The 20,600-nt window shown below is 34.9% G+C and overlaps 1 protein-coding gene across 8 annotated transcripts in view; it reads right to left on the reverse strand.

Annotated features, from left to right (window-relative positions):
- Nucleotides 1–15,426, reverse strand: part of SANBR (SANT and BTB domain regulator of CSR) — a 40,245-nt gene extending 24,819 nt beyond the window's left edge. For 5 of the 8 annotated variants that reach the window (XR_012058968.1, XM_072937689.1, XM_072937693.1 and 2 more), the window contains exons 1-6: nt 15,283–15,426; nt 10,702–10,860; nt 6,778–6,964; nt 5,868–5,961; nt 3,698–3,936; nt 654–712 (exon numbers count right to left, since the gene is read on the reverse strand). Coding sequence is in view for 7 of the 8 variants with exons in the window: in XM_072937689.1 (XP_072793790.1) it covers nt 654–712; nt 3,698–3,936; nt 5,868–5,961; nt 6,778–6,964; nt 10,702–10,851 (729 nt within the window). In the remaining variant the exon portion in view is untranslated. Of the gene's footprint in view, nt 1–653; nt 713–3,697; nt 3,937–5,867; nt 5,962–6,777; nt 6,996–10,701; nt 10,861–14,871 lie in introns of those variants that run through there. The other 3 variants (XM_072937690.1, XM_015237022.3, XM_015237023.3) reach the window with 3 other exon arrangements.
- Nucleotides 15,427–20,600: the final 5,174 nt, after the last annotated feature.

Consider the following 20,600-nt stretch of genomic DNA (forward strand, 5'->3'; position numbering starts at 1 on the left):
AGAGGCTAAAAGCATATATTTATTTAAAGTAAAAACCACAAAAATATACAAAAACATGTGAATGGTAAAGAAACTTATTAAATAAGAGGAAAAAGAAGAAAAATATATTTAACGTTAGAGCTTGATATGTATGTGTATATATTGTGCTTTTATACTTCATCAGCTACTCTTAAACAACAGAGATGAGTGTGTGGGTTACACATACAAAATTACATTGTTTAGTAGTTGGGTATTTGTTCTTCATTTGCTGAACCATAAATGAAAGACACAAATAAGTAAAACATGCTTAAACTAATTATTTAAATAGTAAACCAAATACATTCCAATTAACTTTCATTTCATTTGGTTTAAGAGCAAATTCTTTTTGGAGTAAAGTTAATTCTGTTTAGAATCATGTACTGCAACAGCTAACTGTTTCCTTGAGGATAACTGTCTTGCTTTATGGGCATCATATACAAATGGTACGTAGCTTTAACCTCTTCCCAACAAAGTACCTCCAAATATTAGCAGTTTACTCTAATGGAATCACATTCTTGAATTAACAACCACTTCAGTGGTAAGATGTCTTAGAGTTTTCTAGACACTTGAAGGAAAAATCAAGTTACATTAAGCATGGGTAAATAGAAGAGCTTTGGTCTTTGATTAATACTTACCAATGAATCCATTTTTAAAAACTCTGAAGAAATAAGAATTGAAATGACATTTCCTGGCTCTAAAAAAAAGAAAAAAATTAAAGTCTCCTTTTGATTTGTATCTCAATCTCCTTAGAACAGGCTCCTTCTCACCCTAAAAGAGGACGTTACTTTAATAAGAACAATTTAATAAAATCTCACTATGGCTTATATACATGAGAGAAAGAAAATGCAATGTTAAAACTTAGGGTATAGAGAAAATGTACAATAAACTTGCCCTGGAATTAGATTCACATCAAGTAAAAAGACTCTAACTAAAGACATGACATATGCGAACTCCTCCTCAACTGAACCAGAGAAAAAGGTAATTAAAATGGAGACTATAACTCATCACACAAAAATCACAGTGAGAAAATTTTTTAAATGATTAGACAGCTTATTATTAGTAAAGTTATTTCAAAAGTGGTTCAAATGCTTGTTATGAACAAAAACTTAATTTATAAGATTATGAAAGATAATATAAACTTTACTATTGAAGAAATGCAGTTACTTCCTAAAGGCAGACTGAATGAGCCTTGAGAGGCACAACCAGGGAAAGGGGGATGCCGGCTGATACTATCCTTTCAGTAAACCTAAGTCAGGGGAGGGTATAGCTCAAGTGGTAGAGCGCATTCTTAGCATACATGAGGTCCTGGGTTCAATCCCCAGTCCATCTTCTAAACTAAATAATAAATCTAATTACCTCCTCCTCTGCCAAAATAAAGTAAAATAAAGTAAGTAAAAAAAAAAAAATTTAAAAAAAACCTAAGTCATCTCTCATGAAGTATATTTAAGAAAAAGAAGAAATTGTGATTTTTATCATGATAATATTAAGACAATTCTCCTAAATAAAGGACTATTAAGTCCTTTAAATAAGTAATCTCAACCTTTCCTTAAATCACAATTCTAGATTAAAGGTTCTCAAAAAGAAATGGTAGAGAGAGGAAAGAGCTGGTGAAAAAGTTCCTCAGGAAAGTGTAATATAACTCATTCTAGTTAAGACCCAAGGTCTGGATTACTACTGATTTAAATTAACCATTCTGGTAGTTTTCTTAGAATAAAAACTGCTTTTATAAAACCTACATTTGTAGCCACTGATTTAAGGTCCAAGAGTACAGAGCAACTAGTTTTGCTCTACTTCTTTCACTTTACTATTTCATGAACAGGATGGATCAAACAGTAGTCTTTTTCCTCTCTACATATTTTGATATATCTGGATGGTCTGGAATCTCTGAGCTTTGGTTGGCTGAAAATTTTGTTTTAGCAGTTTTGTAATTTTCACTTAAGGACCACTAGAAACCTTTTCTATTACTTTGGTCACAAAAATGTATTGAATTATGAACATCCTCATAAAACTTTTACACTATCAGTACAGACTGATTTACTAGTAAGAGTTTAAAAATACTTCGGTAACTACTGTAAATAGCAATTCTAGTGCACTGAAAGACTTTATTAAACCACCAGTGCGATTGCCTATGTAAGTCAACACCCAAAAAAGATTACTTAGTAATTATTCTTCCTATTGTCTAGAACATTGGTTCTCAAACTTTTGCTCCCAAGACCCTTTTACAAAAATCTTTAAATCGAGACTCCTAAAGAGTTTTTGTTTATGTGGGTTACATCTATATTTACCATATTAGAAATTAAAACAAAATATTTAAAAAATATTTACTAAGTCATTTAAAAATAATAAACTGATTACACACTAACACATTTTAATGAAAAATAACTATATTTTCCAAAATGAAAAAAATTTAGTGAGAATAACGCTGACATTTTAAATAAATCTCTTCATTGTCTGACTTAATAGAAGACAAATGGATTCTCATCTTTCTACACTGAATTTGTGGGTAGTCTTTCTCAAAGGTTAGTTACAAATGGGAATCAGAAATCATATCAGTGAACTGTTTCCACTCTGCTATCTCAAGATCCACTGATTTATCTTGCACTTTAAGTGGATCTTTAACCCATGCATACTTTTTTTTTTAACATCATGCATTGGTCATTTGGAAAGTATAGGCTCACTGAGTTATGCAGATCTTCCAAATGCTGAAACATTTTATTATAATATTAAAAAATATTACATTTGTTAATATGATCACCAGTCTCATAAGAAAAGTCTTTAGAGGGACTGGCAAGTACATGGAAGTAAACACAAGTTTTCCAAACTTTCTCACTTGAAAGCTTGAATTTTATCATTGGCAACAAATATTGTCAGTTGTTTCCCTTTAACTAACTGGCTCACTTAATTCATTTTCAAGAAAATACCTGCCAAATGCCTAAGTCTGAATAACCATAATTTGTCTGCTAGCCATTCTTCCAAGTAAAAATGGTTTCATTAAAAAATCAGCTAGTTTAGCTTGCAATTCAAGCACTAACTTTATAAGCGCTTTTCCTTCAATCATCATACTCTGGTGTGCAGCAGGACTGTACTTCATGTGTTACCACACAGAATATCAAAAAGATGTATACTCAACAATCAAGATTTAATAAAAGTAGTAACTTTTACTGCTTCATCAAGGACATTTGTAAGTGAAACTTGATCTTTTTTTCCTTTTCTTTTTTCCCTTTTTTTACCACAAATGAGCACATGGTGCTGAATAACACAGTGACCACCACTATAGTTTGATGTTCCTTCCTCGATGTTTGCTAAAGTGCCAGTGGTTTTACCCTCCATTACTTCTGTTCCATCTGAACAAAGGTCAACACAGAGAGAAAGACAAACAACATCCTGGCATTATTAAGCAGATTCTCCTGACCTTGTGGATCCTCTCAAGGGATCTTCAGGACTCCAGTGGCCAATGAACCATTCAGTGAAAATGGCTGATCTAGAGACCTGTCCATCTGCCATAAATTCACTATAATTTACTAAAAAAGGATGAGGTAGCAGTCTCCTGAAAAGTAATTACTAATCTGAGCATAAACACTAATGTTTGAACAATTTTCCACATTTCATGTTTGGCCTGAAGCAACTACCAGGTGACACAAAAATTTCACTACAAAATAATCAATAGATTGTCTTTTACCTAAAGTGGGCATCTCACAATCTTTATTCTCCTTAGTGTTCCTTTTAACATATTTTATCAACCAGTTGAAAATGTGAACGTCACAATGAACTGAAATGTCCACCTCTTCCCAGCGCTGGGCATCCATAGATAAATATTCAGCAAAGTACTTCATTTCTGATATCAAAAGATCTCGTGGGCAAATAAAATCTTCTTTCAAGTTTTTGGCTTCATCACATACATGGATCACCATGTTTGGCCTTCATGAAAAATGTTACACAGAAATGAAATTATATTAGAGTTTTAGAAGAGGAGCCATGAATATTGACATTTATTGGAAGTATGAGAACAGATGTTTCTGAAGGTTTTAACCACACATTAGTTTTATAGGGTTTGATGTTCAGAAGTTTTCGTAAGTGTCTTGCTAACCTGATCCGTTTATCTTAAAATTCTTACTAATTTTAGTTAAGCTATTGACTTAATAAAACAAATAAAAATGTTTTTTACTATAGAACTTATAATTTACAGGGATTAAAATTCATTATTTTCATAAATTATAATATTTTAAAAAATACGAATCACAAAGAAAAATTAAAGAGTACGTTATAATTCTTGTGAGGAACATAAAACAGCACTTTTACATGGTAAAAGGTATGGAAAAGAGATAAAGATCAAATATTAAAATTTCCTTATTATTAATAAATATAAAAAAGTTAAAATTATTAAAATATCAAAAATTAGCATGGCTACACTGTTACTTTTAATAGCAAGAAAGTTTGTTTCTAGGCATTCAATAAATACAAATTAGTAAATGTGGTTAAAAAATTCTTAAGACTACCATGTGCTTATTTGCATATTTAAAAAACAATTTAAGAATAAGTTTAGATGATGTATCACAAAAATTGTTTCAAAAATTATGTACTCCTTGAATTTATATACCCTTGAACATTACGTCACCTCAAAAAGAAACACCAGTGTGATCCACACTGTCTTCATGTCATTACAAAAGGAAGAGATTAAATAGGAAGATACACTATCCTATGATATGAATTTAACATGTGTTTAACTGAACTTCAAAAATTCTAAACACAAAGAAATTACATTTGAAATAAAGTTGGCTACAGAAAAAGGATTAATAACCAATGCTCTGTCAGAGTCCCACAGGAATTTAAATAACTTCACAAATTGTTCTTTCAAAGAAATTATGGTCAAAATATAAACAGGTAATGGCTGGTATAATGAAGCATGAAGTTTCTGTGGCTTTCTGGACCACAGCATGAAACACTAGATAATTCTAGTAAAAAAATTATCTGTTAAGTTCTTGTGTCACACAAACAAACCTACCCGTTAAAAACCTATGTGAATCAACTAAAATTCACTAAACTATAAAAGGGTGAATTTTCTTATTGTGATAAAATATACATAACATAAAATTTGCCACTTTAAGTGTACAGTTCAGTGGCAGTAAGTACTCATGTTGTTATGCAATTATAACCACCATCCATCTCCAGACCTTTCAAGAGAGTAAACTTTATGTATGTGAATAATGTATTAATAAAGTTGTCACAAAAAAACTATCAAAACTGAAAATACACAAAGGAACTTCTAGAGATGATGAAAATGTTCTTTATCTTCATTTGGATGATGGTTATATGGTAAACTCATTTGTTAAAACTCATCAAAGTGAATACTTAAAATATGTGCAGTTTTTGTAAAATATACAAAATAGTACAAAATTATCAAAACTTGCGTTATACTGAAAGATATATTCTAATTTTTAAATGTTTCGATAATGAGTAATTATATTTACATAGTTCTAAAATACATAGCCAGTTTCCTTAATGAAGTTGGAGAACTAATGACAGAGATTTTCCTTTGGGTTTTAAAATTTACTTTTGAAAATTTTATGTTAATAGATGATATTACTAATATTTACAAGATGAAAATGAATTTTTAAAGTGGAAAACTGTTGTCCGATTTATAAGTGTTATGAATAAGCCACACATTTAGCTATCTAAGCAACTGTTTACAGCTCAACACATGAACTACTCTGATTTCAATTGTTTCAGCAACCATGTAACATGAAATTCCTAAATTGTGGTAACTGATGTATACAATCACCAATCATATATTTTATAATTTAAAGTTGATATTCATATTAATCTTATCTAGCAAAGAACCAGCCTCCTACCCTTCAGATTCTTCAGTCTTTTCTCCACCATTATGAGTAGTACAATTTTCACTTTCTGAAGAACAATTCCTTGTGGAAGCTATACTATGTTTTCCTTAAATACAGAAACAAACACATACAAAAACAAAGGGGGGAGGTTAGCATTTCTAGCTGAGAATGGGTTTTTACTTATTGAATGGTTATACTATAAATGTATGGTTTCCAAAACTAGTTAAAGATGGTACTTTGTCAGGCGCCTTAGTACTTCTAAAAGTATATGGAAAAAGCAATACAAAAAAAGGATCACAAATTGCTAACATTACACTGAAGATTTAAAAAATACTGATATGGTGTGAACAGATGGGGTCAAATGTTCAAAATCCTACAATATAGCTTCTCCTCCTGAAGCAAATTTTTATATCGATACTCTGCTGCTGCTGAGATTAAAATAGTTCACTACACTCTAAGATTTCTAAAGCCAGTTATTATTTCCAATGTAATTGTGGAAAACATCTCTTCTACCCTGCTTCTGTGTCATCTGAAGCTACTGTTGACTCCAATAAAGGGGAGGTGGGAAAAAGATAACACGAGGGACAAAGGAAGATTCTCTCAGTGAAAGAAAATTAAGTAAAAGGTATAGGTCAGGTCCCTTCAAAATTTATGACATAGCTAGCCTAACAGACTGGAGTAGTACGTTTTGACATAGTAAAAAGCTTTTTGTAGTAATAGTGTTTGACCTGTAAATTAACATTTAAATTTTTTTTCAAATATAATTAAGACAAATTTCTAAAGTTAACGAAGATACAAATACTAACAGATTTTTCTATTAATGTTTCTACTAGCCTAAAATAAAGAAAAGTTGACTGGAATGCATAATATTTTGCAGAATTACCGTAAGGACAAGTACTGCATTTTGTTTTTAAAACCTTACCTGTTTTAGAAACTGCATCCTGACCAATTGGAGTCTCCTGAAACTCTCCCTGTGTGTTAAGAAGCGAGGACTTGATATACGTGGCTAAAGTTTCAACAGGGCTCTCTCCAGCAGCCATTAGGAGGCTATACTGGTTGTCGACGGGTGAGCTGCCACTGCTCTTCAGTTCATCAAACCTCTTTGCACACTGTGATGATACAGGGGAAGGAAATGCAAATCTGGGGGGGTTTAATATCATTTTTTATATGTGAATATAATCTGCTAGGCAACAACTAGAAAATTAGCACACATTTTGATACACAAAGCCTCTGACAGATTTTTTCTTTTTCAAGATTCAGGGTAGAATTTTCTTTAATACGCTTTAACCCAATAGCATAATATGTTTATGCTCTCGTAGAAAAATGAAGAATGCCTTTATGAATCATATTTCCCCATGGTCTACAGCTATTATTAGTTGACAATTTTAATAATTTATTTAAAAACCTGGTTTTTACTTTTACATCAACTTTCTACCAAAAACAAGACCAAATTCTAACCTTCAATGGAAATTAAACCAAAAAGCATCTGATTTGTGTACTAGATTTTCTTTATTAAAGTAATGAAGTCTTTGTTCTTACTAATAGTGAGTTTTGCCTTGCACAAAACACTGTAGTAACACTTCATGGCCACGTATTTGGGCACAGTTGTTCTAGCTCAGTGTTTTACCTTAACCCATCATTAGTCATGGAATCAATTTAGAGGGTCCAGATAAGCAATTCAAAAAAAAAAAAATACAAAAGATTAGAAAATATCAAGAGTGGATTAATCATAGTAAGGTTAAGTAGTCTGTCATGAAAATGTCATTTCTAAGAGTGCACTGCAGCATAACACAAAATGCCTTCCTTAATGTGGGTCTTGGTCAGACAACAGTGATACAGCACTCATGTTTAAATCTCCATCAACATCATATTGGATGGCAAGTTCCACAACTGACCAAGTAATCTGGGAGGTGCAAAAGGAGAAAAATACATTCCATGTATATGTGTATATGTTAACTGAATAATGTACTGGGTATGGCATCATTCATTTATTACACAAATATTTACCAAGTACCCACTAGATATTAAGCACCATTTTCAGCAAGGATTGTTAAATAATAGTACTATAGTACTATTATCATAAAGAAATGCCTAATCCAAGCTTAGTCCTTTCAAAAGGCATTTAAAAGATACGTAAGTGACCAAAAGATTATAAATCATTATGTATGTCCGTCTCTTTAAACAAAATCTTAAAACTAAATACAAATAACTAACATGATAAATGAGAAACAAAAAACATTTTCTGTATGAGGATAGAAAAAAGTAGTGATGAAAGTCTGGGCAAAGGAAAAAAGGCTGCAACACAATTAGAGAAATGTACAGATTCACAGGTACATGTATAATGTATACGATAAAGAACAAAAATGGCTTAACTGAATATTTTCCTAACAAAATGAGTTTATTTTTTATAACACAGAGAAAGTGGTATGTAGGCTTTTAAAACAGATTATTTTGGTATCTTTTAGGTAAAGCTTATAGATATATTGGAAACTGAGTGTAGATTTATCTTATTTAACAAAGCTTGTAATTTCTAATACTTAAGAATAAGAAAATTATGAATCCTGAATATTTGAAATGAATACATGATTGCTTAAACAGAAAAGCAGTGGCCAGTGAATAATTTAAACTATACTGTTAAATGTTCTTTTGTGTTTAAGCAAAAATTACATGACATCTACATGCAAAAGAATAAGGTTTGATCCCCTACCTCACACTACATACAAAAATTAGCTCAAAGCAGATTAAAGACTAAACATAAGAGCTAAAGCCATAAAATTCTTAGAAGAAAATAAAGGTATAAATCTTCATGACCCTGAATTTGGTAATGGTTTCTTAGATATAATACTAAAAGCACAAGCAACAAAGAAAAATTAGTTAAACTAGACTTCATTAAAATTTAAAACTATGTACTTCAAAGTACACCATCAAGAATACAAAAAGACAACCTGCAAAATAGGAGAAAATACTGCAAATCACATATCTGACAAAGGACTTGTACCTGGAATATATAAAGAACTTTTACTATTCAATGATAAAAAGACAAATCACACAGTTGAAAAATGGGCAAAGCATATGAATAAACATTTCTCCAAAGAAGCTCCCATAAATCCATTAAAAGATACTTGGTATTATTGGCCATTAGGAAAATGCAAATCAAAATCATAATGAGTTAACACTTCACACCCACTAGAATAGCTGTAATAAAAAAGACACTAAAAGTGTTGGCAAGGATGTGGAGAAATTGGAACCCTCAACATTGCTGGTCAGAATGTAACGGTGTAGTCAATACGGAAAATTTACATATGTTATTTCAGCTAAGGTAAACACTTACCTAGAAAATCTTGGAGAAAGGGAGGGGAGAAAACAAAGAAAATCTTAATTCATTCTTTTTCCACTTTCAAAATACCAACAGGTCAACTTTGACATGGAAAAAAATTTATAATCCAGGAGATTAAGAGAACATTCATAAAACTTTAAAAAAAAAAGTTTTTTTTGTCTACCAGACAGTAAAATAATATTGAAAGGAAGTCAATATGAAACTGTCAATATGATTAGAATTTACAGGTTTGCTGTTTTTAAAACTTAACATGTAAAAATCCAAAAGGTGAAAAAAGTATGGATTAGGGAGTAATAACACAGACTAAATAATAAGTTCCCTCATCACTTCACAAAGACCTATAACATAACCGACGGCAAGTAATCTCTGTGGGTACTGGTTTTCTCAGCTGTAAAAGAAGAGAGTGGAACTTGGTTCATTCACTGATCCCAGAAGTATTTATTCAGTATGTATGATGGGCCAGGCAAGTGGTGAATATGCTTAAAACCAACTGGGTAAAATCACTAATGTCATTTCTACTTCCAGGTGATTCACCCATTTTAGGATTCCCTTTAACAGCAAAAATTCTGAGGTGTTTCTCAAACTAGGGTTCATAGATGAATTACCAGAAAACTAAGAGTTCTCTGTAAAAGTTTTTAGATTGTAAGTTTTGACTCTGAGGATAACATTAATTAAATCATCTAGATCATTAGGATGACAGAATATTTCAGTGCCTATTTGTTTTTCTGTTGTAAATTAATTGTAGATTAAGTTAATACCAAGAAATATTTTAACTGTCCAAGACTAATTTTAATAAAGGACAAAGGTAGAGAGGAGACAGGTGAGTCCCAAGGCAAGTAATGTCCTGGTGCAACGGAAGACTTCATAGCAGGTTAGAGAGAGAAGAGTGGAAAAAGAATGAGGGCTTTGAAGGGCAAATGACAGTATAGGCTAAATGCAAAAAATTTTGTGCCACAAGGTACTACACAATATTTGTGTCATAAACAGCAATTTAATCTCAGCAAAACACTGTTACTTATCACATTAAGTAAGCTTATTAGTTTGAATTGTGTTAGTCTGCATTTTCACTTGTGTCTATATAATATGTAAATTTGGTTTATAGTTGTATAGGTGTGTTTACACCTAGTATTGTTAGTGCATATTTATTTCCACTATAATAATTTAAGTCATTGGGAGTATTCAAGTTTTTTCCTTTAAAAAGGTCTGTACATTACTCATTTGAGAAGCATAATATTAGGAATTTAATAACGTAAGGAGTTTATAAAAAATTTATTTACTCATTCAGTTGCAAACATGTAAGATAATGTTAAATTTAAACTTATCAGGTGGCTTAACATATCATATAATTTATATAATGTGTATATCGTCAAATTGTACCATATGCACATTCAGTATTTATACATGCATTTGAATATGTGAAACTCAAATTTTTTTGTTAGTAGTTATTCCTCTAAATTGATCACTTTTTCTGATTTCTTTTCAGTAGATATTTGGAGGACTGCTATTTACCTCTTTGGGTGTTAAGCCAGGCACAAGCCTTGCCACAGTTTCCCAGTTGATGGTCTGATGGATTCCAATTAATGGATAAAGGATCATGTCCAACACCATTTGGTTGTTATTGTTCAGGAAATTGTTGTTTTCTGAATGTCCACGACTCATCTTTGGGAACTACAGATAGAAAAGACAAACAGATTTATTTGTATTGGAAATCCAAATGTTTTCATAACATTATAAATCAGTTATAATTCATTCCTAAGAATTATCTGCTACTATGTAAAGGAAAAATAAAACTGACCTAAAATCAACAGAGAATATACAGCTCAAATCTCTTCAAATATAATAGCATTTGAATATTATGCATTGGTGGATGGATGGATAGACGGATGGACAGATGAATAAATATGTGATTAAAAAGTGTAATAAAATACTTTTAATTTAATTTTAAAATATTGAAATATTTTGGGGGGAGTAGGTAATTAGGTGTGTGTATGTATGTATTTAAACGGAGGCACTGGGGATTGAACTCAGGACCTCATGCATGTTAAGCAAGCACTCTACCACTGAGCTCTATATTCCCCACTCTAACAGAATATTTATGGTAGAATATAAGTGATGGATATAGAGCTGTTTGCTATAAAATTCTTTTGACTTTGCTGTAGATTGTTTAAAATTTTTAATAAAACATTGGGGGGAAAAGTTGAATACAACATATCTTCCTTTAAAAAATCCTTATGTGCATATGATTTATATTTTGATTAGCAGTTCATGCATGGTGGAATTAAACTGTAAAAAAAAAAAGCTGTTGAAAAAAATTATAATTTCATCCCAGTCCAAAGTCGTATTTCCTTTATTTCTCTGTAAGTGAAGGTTCATGCTACAAACTATGACAGTTAAGCATTTTTAATTCTGACTGATGCAAACAAATGAAACTTAAAAGTTTAAAAGCTAATCTGACATTTTAGGATAAGCACAATGACTGTTACTATGCCATGTGATTATTAGTTTTACATGGTGGGGAGATTACATCAACAATTGTAATTAGTTTTTGTGCGTTTGAAATGTTTTTTGGAAAGTTCTCTTCCTTGTCTTCAGAAGCAATGCGACAACTGTCCTGATAAAGTTTAATCATTACACACACCCAAACACAGACCCTGACTCTCATATATAAAAAGCCAAGGCACCTCCACATACATACACACATGCACTCATCCCTGTACAGTGGAGGCTTCCCTTGCTTCTTCAGCTCGCTCTCCACCCATCTCTCCTCCCATCACACATCCTCTAGTTCAGTCCAGACCTTGAATAACATATTCTGTGACTAAGGGTGTTCAAGATCTTCAGGAACAAGATGACCAAGAAAAAATTCTCTAGATGGCTTTCCAAATGGATGTAGTTCAACAAATATTTAGTGAGTCCCAACAATGAGCCTAGCATTGGGGACATAAAAAGAAATATGGCATGGCCCCTGTTCTCAAGGAGCTTACCAACAAAGAGGTAAGTCAAACAGATTGTTTTAATATCATCTGCTGAGAGGCAAAGCAGGGGCTAGCTATCAAGGGGCAGAGGAGGGACACTTAACAGCTGTGGTATTATGGTGGAGAAGGAGGCTGTGGTATCAAGGAGAAAAAGAAGCTATCCTCTTTAAGCTTGAGAGAATTTTAAGAATTTATGTCAATTATATCTCAACAAAGCTGAAATTTAAAAAAAAATGAAAGTTAACATTGAGGCCCCACTATATGCCAGGCATTGTAACTGAAGTTAGAATATAAATTTACAGATGAAAATAAAGACAAAGATTTACAGCCAGTCATATTTATGATTTAACTGATGTTGAATTTGGGTTGGGAATATAATCTCCAAGCATAAGCTGTTTCTATGGAAAATACTATCTATTTCAGGACAACAAATACAAAGCAAAGATTCATTGACAGATGAGTATAGTGGGAAAAGCAACATACATGGGAGTCTGAAGCTCTGGTTGGAGTTTTAACTCTACACGTTAGTCAAGGCAAGTCACCTGAACTTCTGCAATAAAAATTAAGTGATGGTAGGGGTGGGGGGTATAGCTTAGTGGTAGATTGTGTGTTTGGTATGCATAAGTCCTGGGTTCAACCCCAGTGCATCTGTTAAGTGGGGGAAAAATTAAGTGATGTAATACCTCTGACTGACATCATAGAAATAATCAAAGGGATTATTTTGTGAAAGCACTCTGAAGACAATAAAAGTACCTTACAAATGTGATGCAGCATAAAATAACAGTATCTACCTCCCTGGATTGTGTTGAGGATTATGCGAGATGTTTAAAAGTTGGAATGGGGAGTTGGTATGCAGCTCTCAGTAAGTGTTAACTATGATTAGTAATGTGTAATCGTTTACATAAAACACTGATATAGGACATTAGGTGGCAGATATCATAAATTATCCTACAGGTTTCTGCATGAACATTAAAAAGAAAGCAAAACAATAAGTACTCTAAAATCATAGCTTCCCAGCAACTAGAGAGGTTCCGTTGATGGGCCAGAATCGAGTTGTGGATAAGGGTATGGATTCTGGAGCCAGACTATCCCAATTTTTGTCTGCTTCTACCACTTAAGGTAGAACTGCTTCAGATTACATATCTCTAAGCTTCAGTTTCCTCCTTGGTAAAAGGAAGAAAAACAGTAGCTACCACATACTTTGAGGATATATGGACAGTGCTACCTGGCACATAATACAACATAATGTTTGTAGTAGTAACATCACCATTCCAAAGATCCTCGGATTACACAGATTCATAAAGATACATGTGACAGATGAAAGGAGAGATAGCAACTTTCCAATTAAGTATGCTCTTAACAAAATGAGTAGAAAGTCAGATCTAGATTCCTATCTAGTTTACCACTTCCAGCAGTACAGCCTATGCTTTCAATGGTTTCAGCTGTAAGGGAAATAATACCTACCTTTGAGGTTATTGTAAGGATTAAATAGTTATATATATACACATATACTATTACTATCTTTCTACCTTCCTATCTCAGCCATGATTGGCATAAAAAGTTCCAAAAATTAGTTTAAGAACTGTAAAACACTGCCTTGAGCCCAGCTGGAAATAGATTTTACAGAATTCTGTTATTTTCCACTTGACTGCCTAGCATATTATCACTTTTCATACCACACAATTTGAGGTGTGTGTTAGGGCACAGGGTACAATTTATTTGAGTCTCAGTAGAAAACAGTGTAAAATGGAATTCAGGGCAAGGACGTGGGTGCTGTCTTTTTCTTTACTTCCAAAAAGATTCATTTAAAATTTCTCATATATTTATTGTGACCCACAATGTGCAGGTACCTGTTATATAATCAAAAATACTGTCCATATAAAATACTTTAAAACTTGTATGGGTATTTCAAATCTAATACTCATTTATAATATCCATGTCTAAGAATAACTTAAATTGTCTAGATGCAAAAATTTTTTTTCTGTTGATATTTTCTTTACATAACTACCCAGTATTAAATCCAGTTAAATAAATGTTCAAGAAAGCATCCCTTAGAGTTAGAGTGTAAGTATGAAAGGCATGGATGGCACTAATGGATAATCCTTAGTAACACATAAATTCTGAGTAGCTGTCACAGTGCACCCCATTCTGGAAAAGAAGTATATAGGCTTATGAAAAACTGACAATAAGAGAAAGTTTGAAGCTCAAATTACACTACTACTAGATCTCCCATTCATGACAAAGCATCAAAAAGATGTTAATGTTTAACGTGAAACGTGTTATTTACCAAAAAAATTCTACTTGTTAAAACACTACACTTTTAAACAACACACCTCATACCCTCTCCTCTATTCCCACAACTGTGGCTTATTTAAATGTATTAGTAAGACCAATCTAATTAATTAACTAATGCCAAACAGAGGTCCACGACCGGCATGTTTTTTTTCCCTTCTTTCTTACAAACAGAAAAACGGTCGTGTAGACAGACTTTTTTTCTCCCCTAGGCAGTGGAAGATGGAAAGCGAGGGGGTCCTAGGGCAGGTCAAAGGTGGGAGATAATACTGAGTCATCCCACAACACGGTAGAAGCCCTGTGCCCAGGATTTCTGACCACAAATGAGAACGGAGGCAGCTGGCTTTCACTGTAAAGGGGGAATAAAATCACATCTGAACCCTAGGATGAAGAGATTAAAAGCCCTGCAAACCTTCGGCCCAGAGGCTCACTGCGCGGCGCGTCCTCAGGGCACTGCAGACCTTCCCGTTCTCCCCGCCTCGCCTCAGGGGAAGAAACTCTCCCGGCGCCAGGCGGGCGGGGGCGGACAAAGGCGCGGTGCTGCAGGGCGAGGCGGGGGAAGATGCGGGGCACGGAGCCGAGGCGAGGCCGGAGAAGCAGACGCTGGGGAGTCACTCAGCCGGTTCGCGGTTGGGACCGGCTCCCGGGAGCTGGAGCACGCAGGGCTGGCGGGCTGCGGGCTGCGACTCGGGGCGTTCGGGGGCACTTTGGGCGAGCGGCCCCGCCGGTCTGAGGAGGCCGCAGAGGGAACGAGCTGGCTGCCAGCCGTGCCGCTCTCGCCGTACTACCCGCCCCCGGGCGGCACCCTCGGCGTCTCGCTCACCTCCACAAGGATGCGGCGACTCTCGCCGCGCCTCCGTCACCTGCAGCGGCCGGCACCGCCCGGCCGTGAAGCCCCCCCGAGCAGAACCGCAACCCGGGCCGCGGCGCCGCCGCCCGCGCCGGCTCGCAAGCCGCGGCGGGGTACCAGGGCCGATAGGGGGATGGAGGGCGGGAGCGCCGAGCGCGACGCCGCCCGGCCAATCGCAGGCCAGCGCCTCTGCGGTGGAGCCAATGGGTGTCGAGCTCCTGCCGGGCGGGCGGGAGCCGAGGAGCAGCTGCTGCAGACGGCCGCCGCGCGGAGCCGTGGCCGGCCACCTCCCCCAACCCTCGCATTCACTCTCAGGTTTGTCGCAGTGCAGCGTCCCCACCCTCCTAGCGTCTTGTCTCTTAGCAACCAGATGCCCGCAGCCAGAACTTAGGTGGTCAACTGTGAGTCCAGAAGAAAGGAGAACATAGGGGAGATGGAAGAACTAAAAGAACAGATGCAATGGTTGGTGGCTTTAGTATACCAGCTTAGGTCATGTAAAATGGGAAAACTGCATGATATGAGGGACACCGGAAGTATCAGGTGAAGCATTGTCTTTATCAGGAGGCATCTCTTGAAAAATGTAAATAGCTCTGGGTGATACGTTCAGTTTTCATACATTAATAGGTTCAGTACGTATGTGTTATTGGTGGCGACTACTACCGGGAACCTAGTCAGATGTACAAGGCTCAGTCTTGTGGGGTAAACGCTACATGTCAGTATTTCTAATTTCCACTTGGGATGTGTCTATTCTCAGAATCAAAACTAAATGTTAGGGTCAGAAAGGATAGAAATGGGAAAGCCCTATTCAAATGAATAATTAGCATTATGAAATCTGATGATTAAGTGTCTAACTGTATAGAATGCCAGTTTTTTCCAATTGTATCATCTGTGACTTTCTGCAAATCTTTTACTATTTTTCTTCCACAAAGATTAAAATTAGGCAAGTTTGTACCACAAAGATGCTAGTTAGGTAAATCCTTAAAGAGAAGCTACTTACTCTACTCCCTCTCCTCCTTTTACACAAGATGGAACTCAGTTGTGACAGTGGAGCTAACCTAAACCCTTAAACCACAAGGACAAGAGCAACCCATAGGATATTGCAGGACAGTAACAGAAGGAACCTGGGTCCTGAATTACCTTATGAAGCAAAGCTGCCTAACAAGCCCTCGACTGCCTGCCTACCTCTGGACTATTGTATGAGGAAAATGTTTGTCTTGCTTTAGTTACTGTATTTTTGATCTATTTGTTACAGAAGCTTAGCGTATTCCCTAAAAGAGAAAGTCCCTTAAAGTGGTGTCTACAATAACAAAGATTTAAGATACAAGTGGCATTGGCGGGTAGAAACAAATTGCAGGCTGGTGACTCTTCCCAAAAGTATTTTCACCTGTGTTAACTTGAAAGGCAGGTTATCAAGCCTATAGCTCTGAGGGAAGTGGTTTAGAAAAGGTCAGATTGTGAGTTTGTGGTTGACTGTCACTCCTTGCTTTTAGCAAAGTTCATCCGAAAGAAATGAGGGGATGAAATTACACCTAAGACAGGGATTCTGACGACAACTAAGACTGTTTACACAGTAGAACCCTTGAAAGGTCCAGCACTTTAAAGCATCAGGCACCACTCCTTGTAGCCAGGTATAGTACATAAAAACTAGGCAAATAAGAAAACAAAGCAATGTCAACGCAGGAAACCCAAAAAGTTATATAAGGAATAAATAATAGAGATGAAAGAAACAATATCTACATGGTCACAATAATGCAATCATTTTCATTGATTCAACTAAAAGTTAAAATATTATAATATTAAAGATTTCATTGATTTAACTAAAAGTTAAAATATTAAAAAGATGGGGTAAGAGGAAGTATGGGATAGTAGTGGAAGGCAATTAAAAACTCCATGGGGGAGGTGGGAAGGAGAGGTTAATAGATAACTTCTAAAATTGATTAAGTCAAAATTGCAAGATGACCACATTATATTTCAAAGTAAAAAGATAAAAACAGAATAGCAAGAGAGTTAAATGTGGTTGCTTCTGGCATCAAGGACTCTGTAGGCAGGGACTACTTTCTCTCTTCATGTGTGTTTAATTACAATTTGATTTTTTAAAACCATGTGATTATATTAGTTTGATGGTTAAAAATGTAAATGAAGGGATAAAACATACATAGGAAATAAGGCTAAACAGACAAGTCTTTTGTTCAAATAGGCAAATATTAAAAATGAAAAATTAACTAACAATTTAGGATAAAAACTCCATGTGATACCAACATCGGTGAAAGAACAAGAAAGGGGGAGACAATAGGAAAAGTGAGAAAGCAGGGAGGGTGAGTGTGCCAACATTCTTGTGTTACTGTAAGACTCTATTAATACTGATAACTTTAAACACTGATAAAGAAAAATAATTATGGGTTAGAAGTAACCATAACAAGAATTAAAAATTCGACTGTATGGCTTCCAAACCTGCAGAAGAAAATGATCTATAAAAAAAAAACATGGTAAGTGCAAAACTTATAATAAGGTAGCAAAAATATATAAAATAACTGATAAAAATGTGAGACTATCAACAACTGGAGATTTTAAACATATTTATCTCAGAAACAGCAGATTTTAAAAAAGCAAATATAAAGATATTTAAAATATACATTCAACTTAACACACTGTTTAACATAATTTCCTACTTCGTATCGTTACATGGAAGTATTTCTCTAGAATAAACTGGTGCCTTTCTCCCTCCTTCTCTCCCTGTCTCACTAACTGCTTCTCAGGGAAGGAGTGATCTATCCAATTGATGAATCTGGAAGGAGAAATGACACAACGGAGTTTTCCACCTCCTCTCTACTCTCTCATTGGAGCTACTTACCTACAGTTATTTAAAGTGCTTTCTGGTCTGCCTAAGACTGGATAGAAAATTTAATTTAAGTAAATATTAGTAAATCCTATGTCATACCCTCCAAACTAGCTTTAACACAAAGTTCACTGTCAATGAGCCCTGCCTGTCTGCTCAAAGCATTCAATCAGCTATTCAGCCTCTTATTCTTAAAACAAATTAAAAAAAAGCTTTTTGGTGGGGGCGGAGGTAATTAGATTTATTTATTTTAATAGAGGTAATGGGGATTGCACCCAGGACCCAGTGCATGCTAAGCACACATTCTACCACTGAGCTATACCCTCCCCTTCCAGTCCTCTTATTCTTAAACATAAGCAGGCAACCAAAGTTCAGCAGAAACCCAAGGAAAATATCATGATAGACAGAGGTAAAACATAAACATAAACACACACACACAGAAAGTAACCCAAGGGGGGAAAAAAGACTGCAGGAAAATGGAAACTTCAAAACAAAATAATTTAGTCATTAATATTCTCAAATTCAACCTACAAGCTTCCAGAGAGGAAAACAAATAGGACCCATACAAAGGGTCAAGAATCAGAAATAGCTTCAGCCTTCTCAGCAGTCACAAGGAACCTAGAGACAACAGAGAAATCACTTCAAAATTTTAAAGAAAAATAATGGCCAACTTGGAATTTTATGTCAAGACTGTTATTCAAATTGAGAATAAAATTAAAAGACATTTTTGGACATTCAAAAGGACTCACACTTTACTTCCCTGCAGCCTTTCTCAGGAAAGAGATGTGCTAGATGTGCTTTACCTCTCCAAGAGAGCAAACCAAGATAGAGGTAACTGTCGGGTATGGAAACAAGAAAGATAGATCATAAGACTCCTCAGCAAAAAAGAGACAGAACCCAGGATAACTGTGCACCAGGCAGAGAGCAGCCAGTTCAGATTTGTGCAGAATGACTAGAGAGTCTTCAACACGATGCTTTATGTTATACTATATTTTTAATCTGACAACGCTGAGATAAGCCTGGCCTAGGTTAGCTGTACTTGGCTCGCCAGACCACATGTTAATGAAGTCCTTGCTCGTTCCTTCTGCTCCTTGGATCTTTTGAGAACACATAAGTGTTCTGCTTTGTTCCACTCCTGACTGCTGAAGGATAGCCATAGCCACTCCCTCTGACTGTATTATAGGCAGATATCAAGTTCTAGTAGCTGCCACATCTGTCAAAATACATAAACTGCAGATAAAGCTAGGTTTCCCAATATTTGCTTAGGGCCTTGCCCAATGACTTTCTCCATAAAAGGCTCTTGTAAATTTTCAGAGAAACTGAAGCCAGACTATGACCCAGTGTCTCTTTTCAGCTTATCTTCTCCCAGGAAACCTTATCAAATAGTGGCAATTCTGCCTTCTGTATACTGTTAGGTTTACTGCATATCTCACTTTTATCTTAATCATTTCCTACACTTACTCATATGTGTTTTCATTTATTTACTTATATTTAGAATTTATTTATTTATTTATTTTTTATTTTTTGGGGGGAGGTAATTAGGTTTGCTTATTCTAGAGGTACTGGAGGTTAAACCCATGACCTCGTGTATGCTACGCATGCACTATACCACTTGCGCTATATCCTCCCCCCTTATATGTGTTTTTAATGAAACAAATTATTTCACTACAAAGAAAATCAATTAGGAATGCAAGAATGGTTCAATACCAGAAAATCAATGTTATTCACTATATTACTATTATTAAAAGTAAAAAATCAAAAGACCATAAAGCAAATGCAGATTTAAATTATCGATAAAAGGGACATTCTTTTGATAAAAACTAACTAGCATAAAACTTACAGCAAACATCATATTGAATAGAGCAACTTTAGACTCTGAAGTAGAAATAAGATAAAAATGCCTGCTACCACAGCTACCGTTAAATACAGACTGGCAACCTGGCCAAAACAATAAAAAGGAAAGAAAGGTATAGGGACTAAAAAGGAAGAACTAAAACTCATTAGTTGCATTTGCATTTACTTAGACAACCAAAGAGAATCAATTATTTTAGAATAAGCATTCATCAAAGTTACAAATACAAGATCAACATACCAAGTCCAACATACTTCTCTGTAACAGAAATAATATCATTTTCAACGGCTACAAAAAGTATGAAGTATATAGGAATTAGTCAACAAACAAACAAAACCCAATAAATACATGATGTCCTGAATAAATGGAGAGAAATGATGTTCACAAATGTGATGATCCGACCTTGTAACAATGTCAGTTCTAAATTAATCCGCAAATTCAATGCAATTCCAATAAAAATCTCAGCAGCTTATTTTTGGGAACTTGATAAACTGATACTAAAATGTAAACACAAGAATAAAAATCTACAAACAGCTAAGGTAATTTTAACAAAGGAGGACAAACAGATTCACTTATCAGATATTAAAACTTACTATAAAGTTA

This window comes from Vicugna pacos, chromosome 15 (genome assembly GCF_048564905.1).
Source record: "Vicugna pacos chromosome 15, VicPac4, whole genome shotgun sequence".
Classification (NCBI taxonomy): domain Eukaryota; kingdom Metazoa; phylum Chordata; class Mammalia; order Artiodactyla; family Camelidae; genus Vicugna; species Vicugna pacos.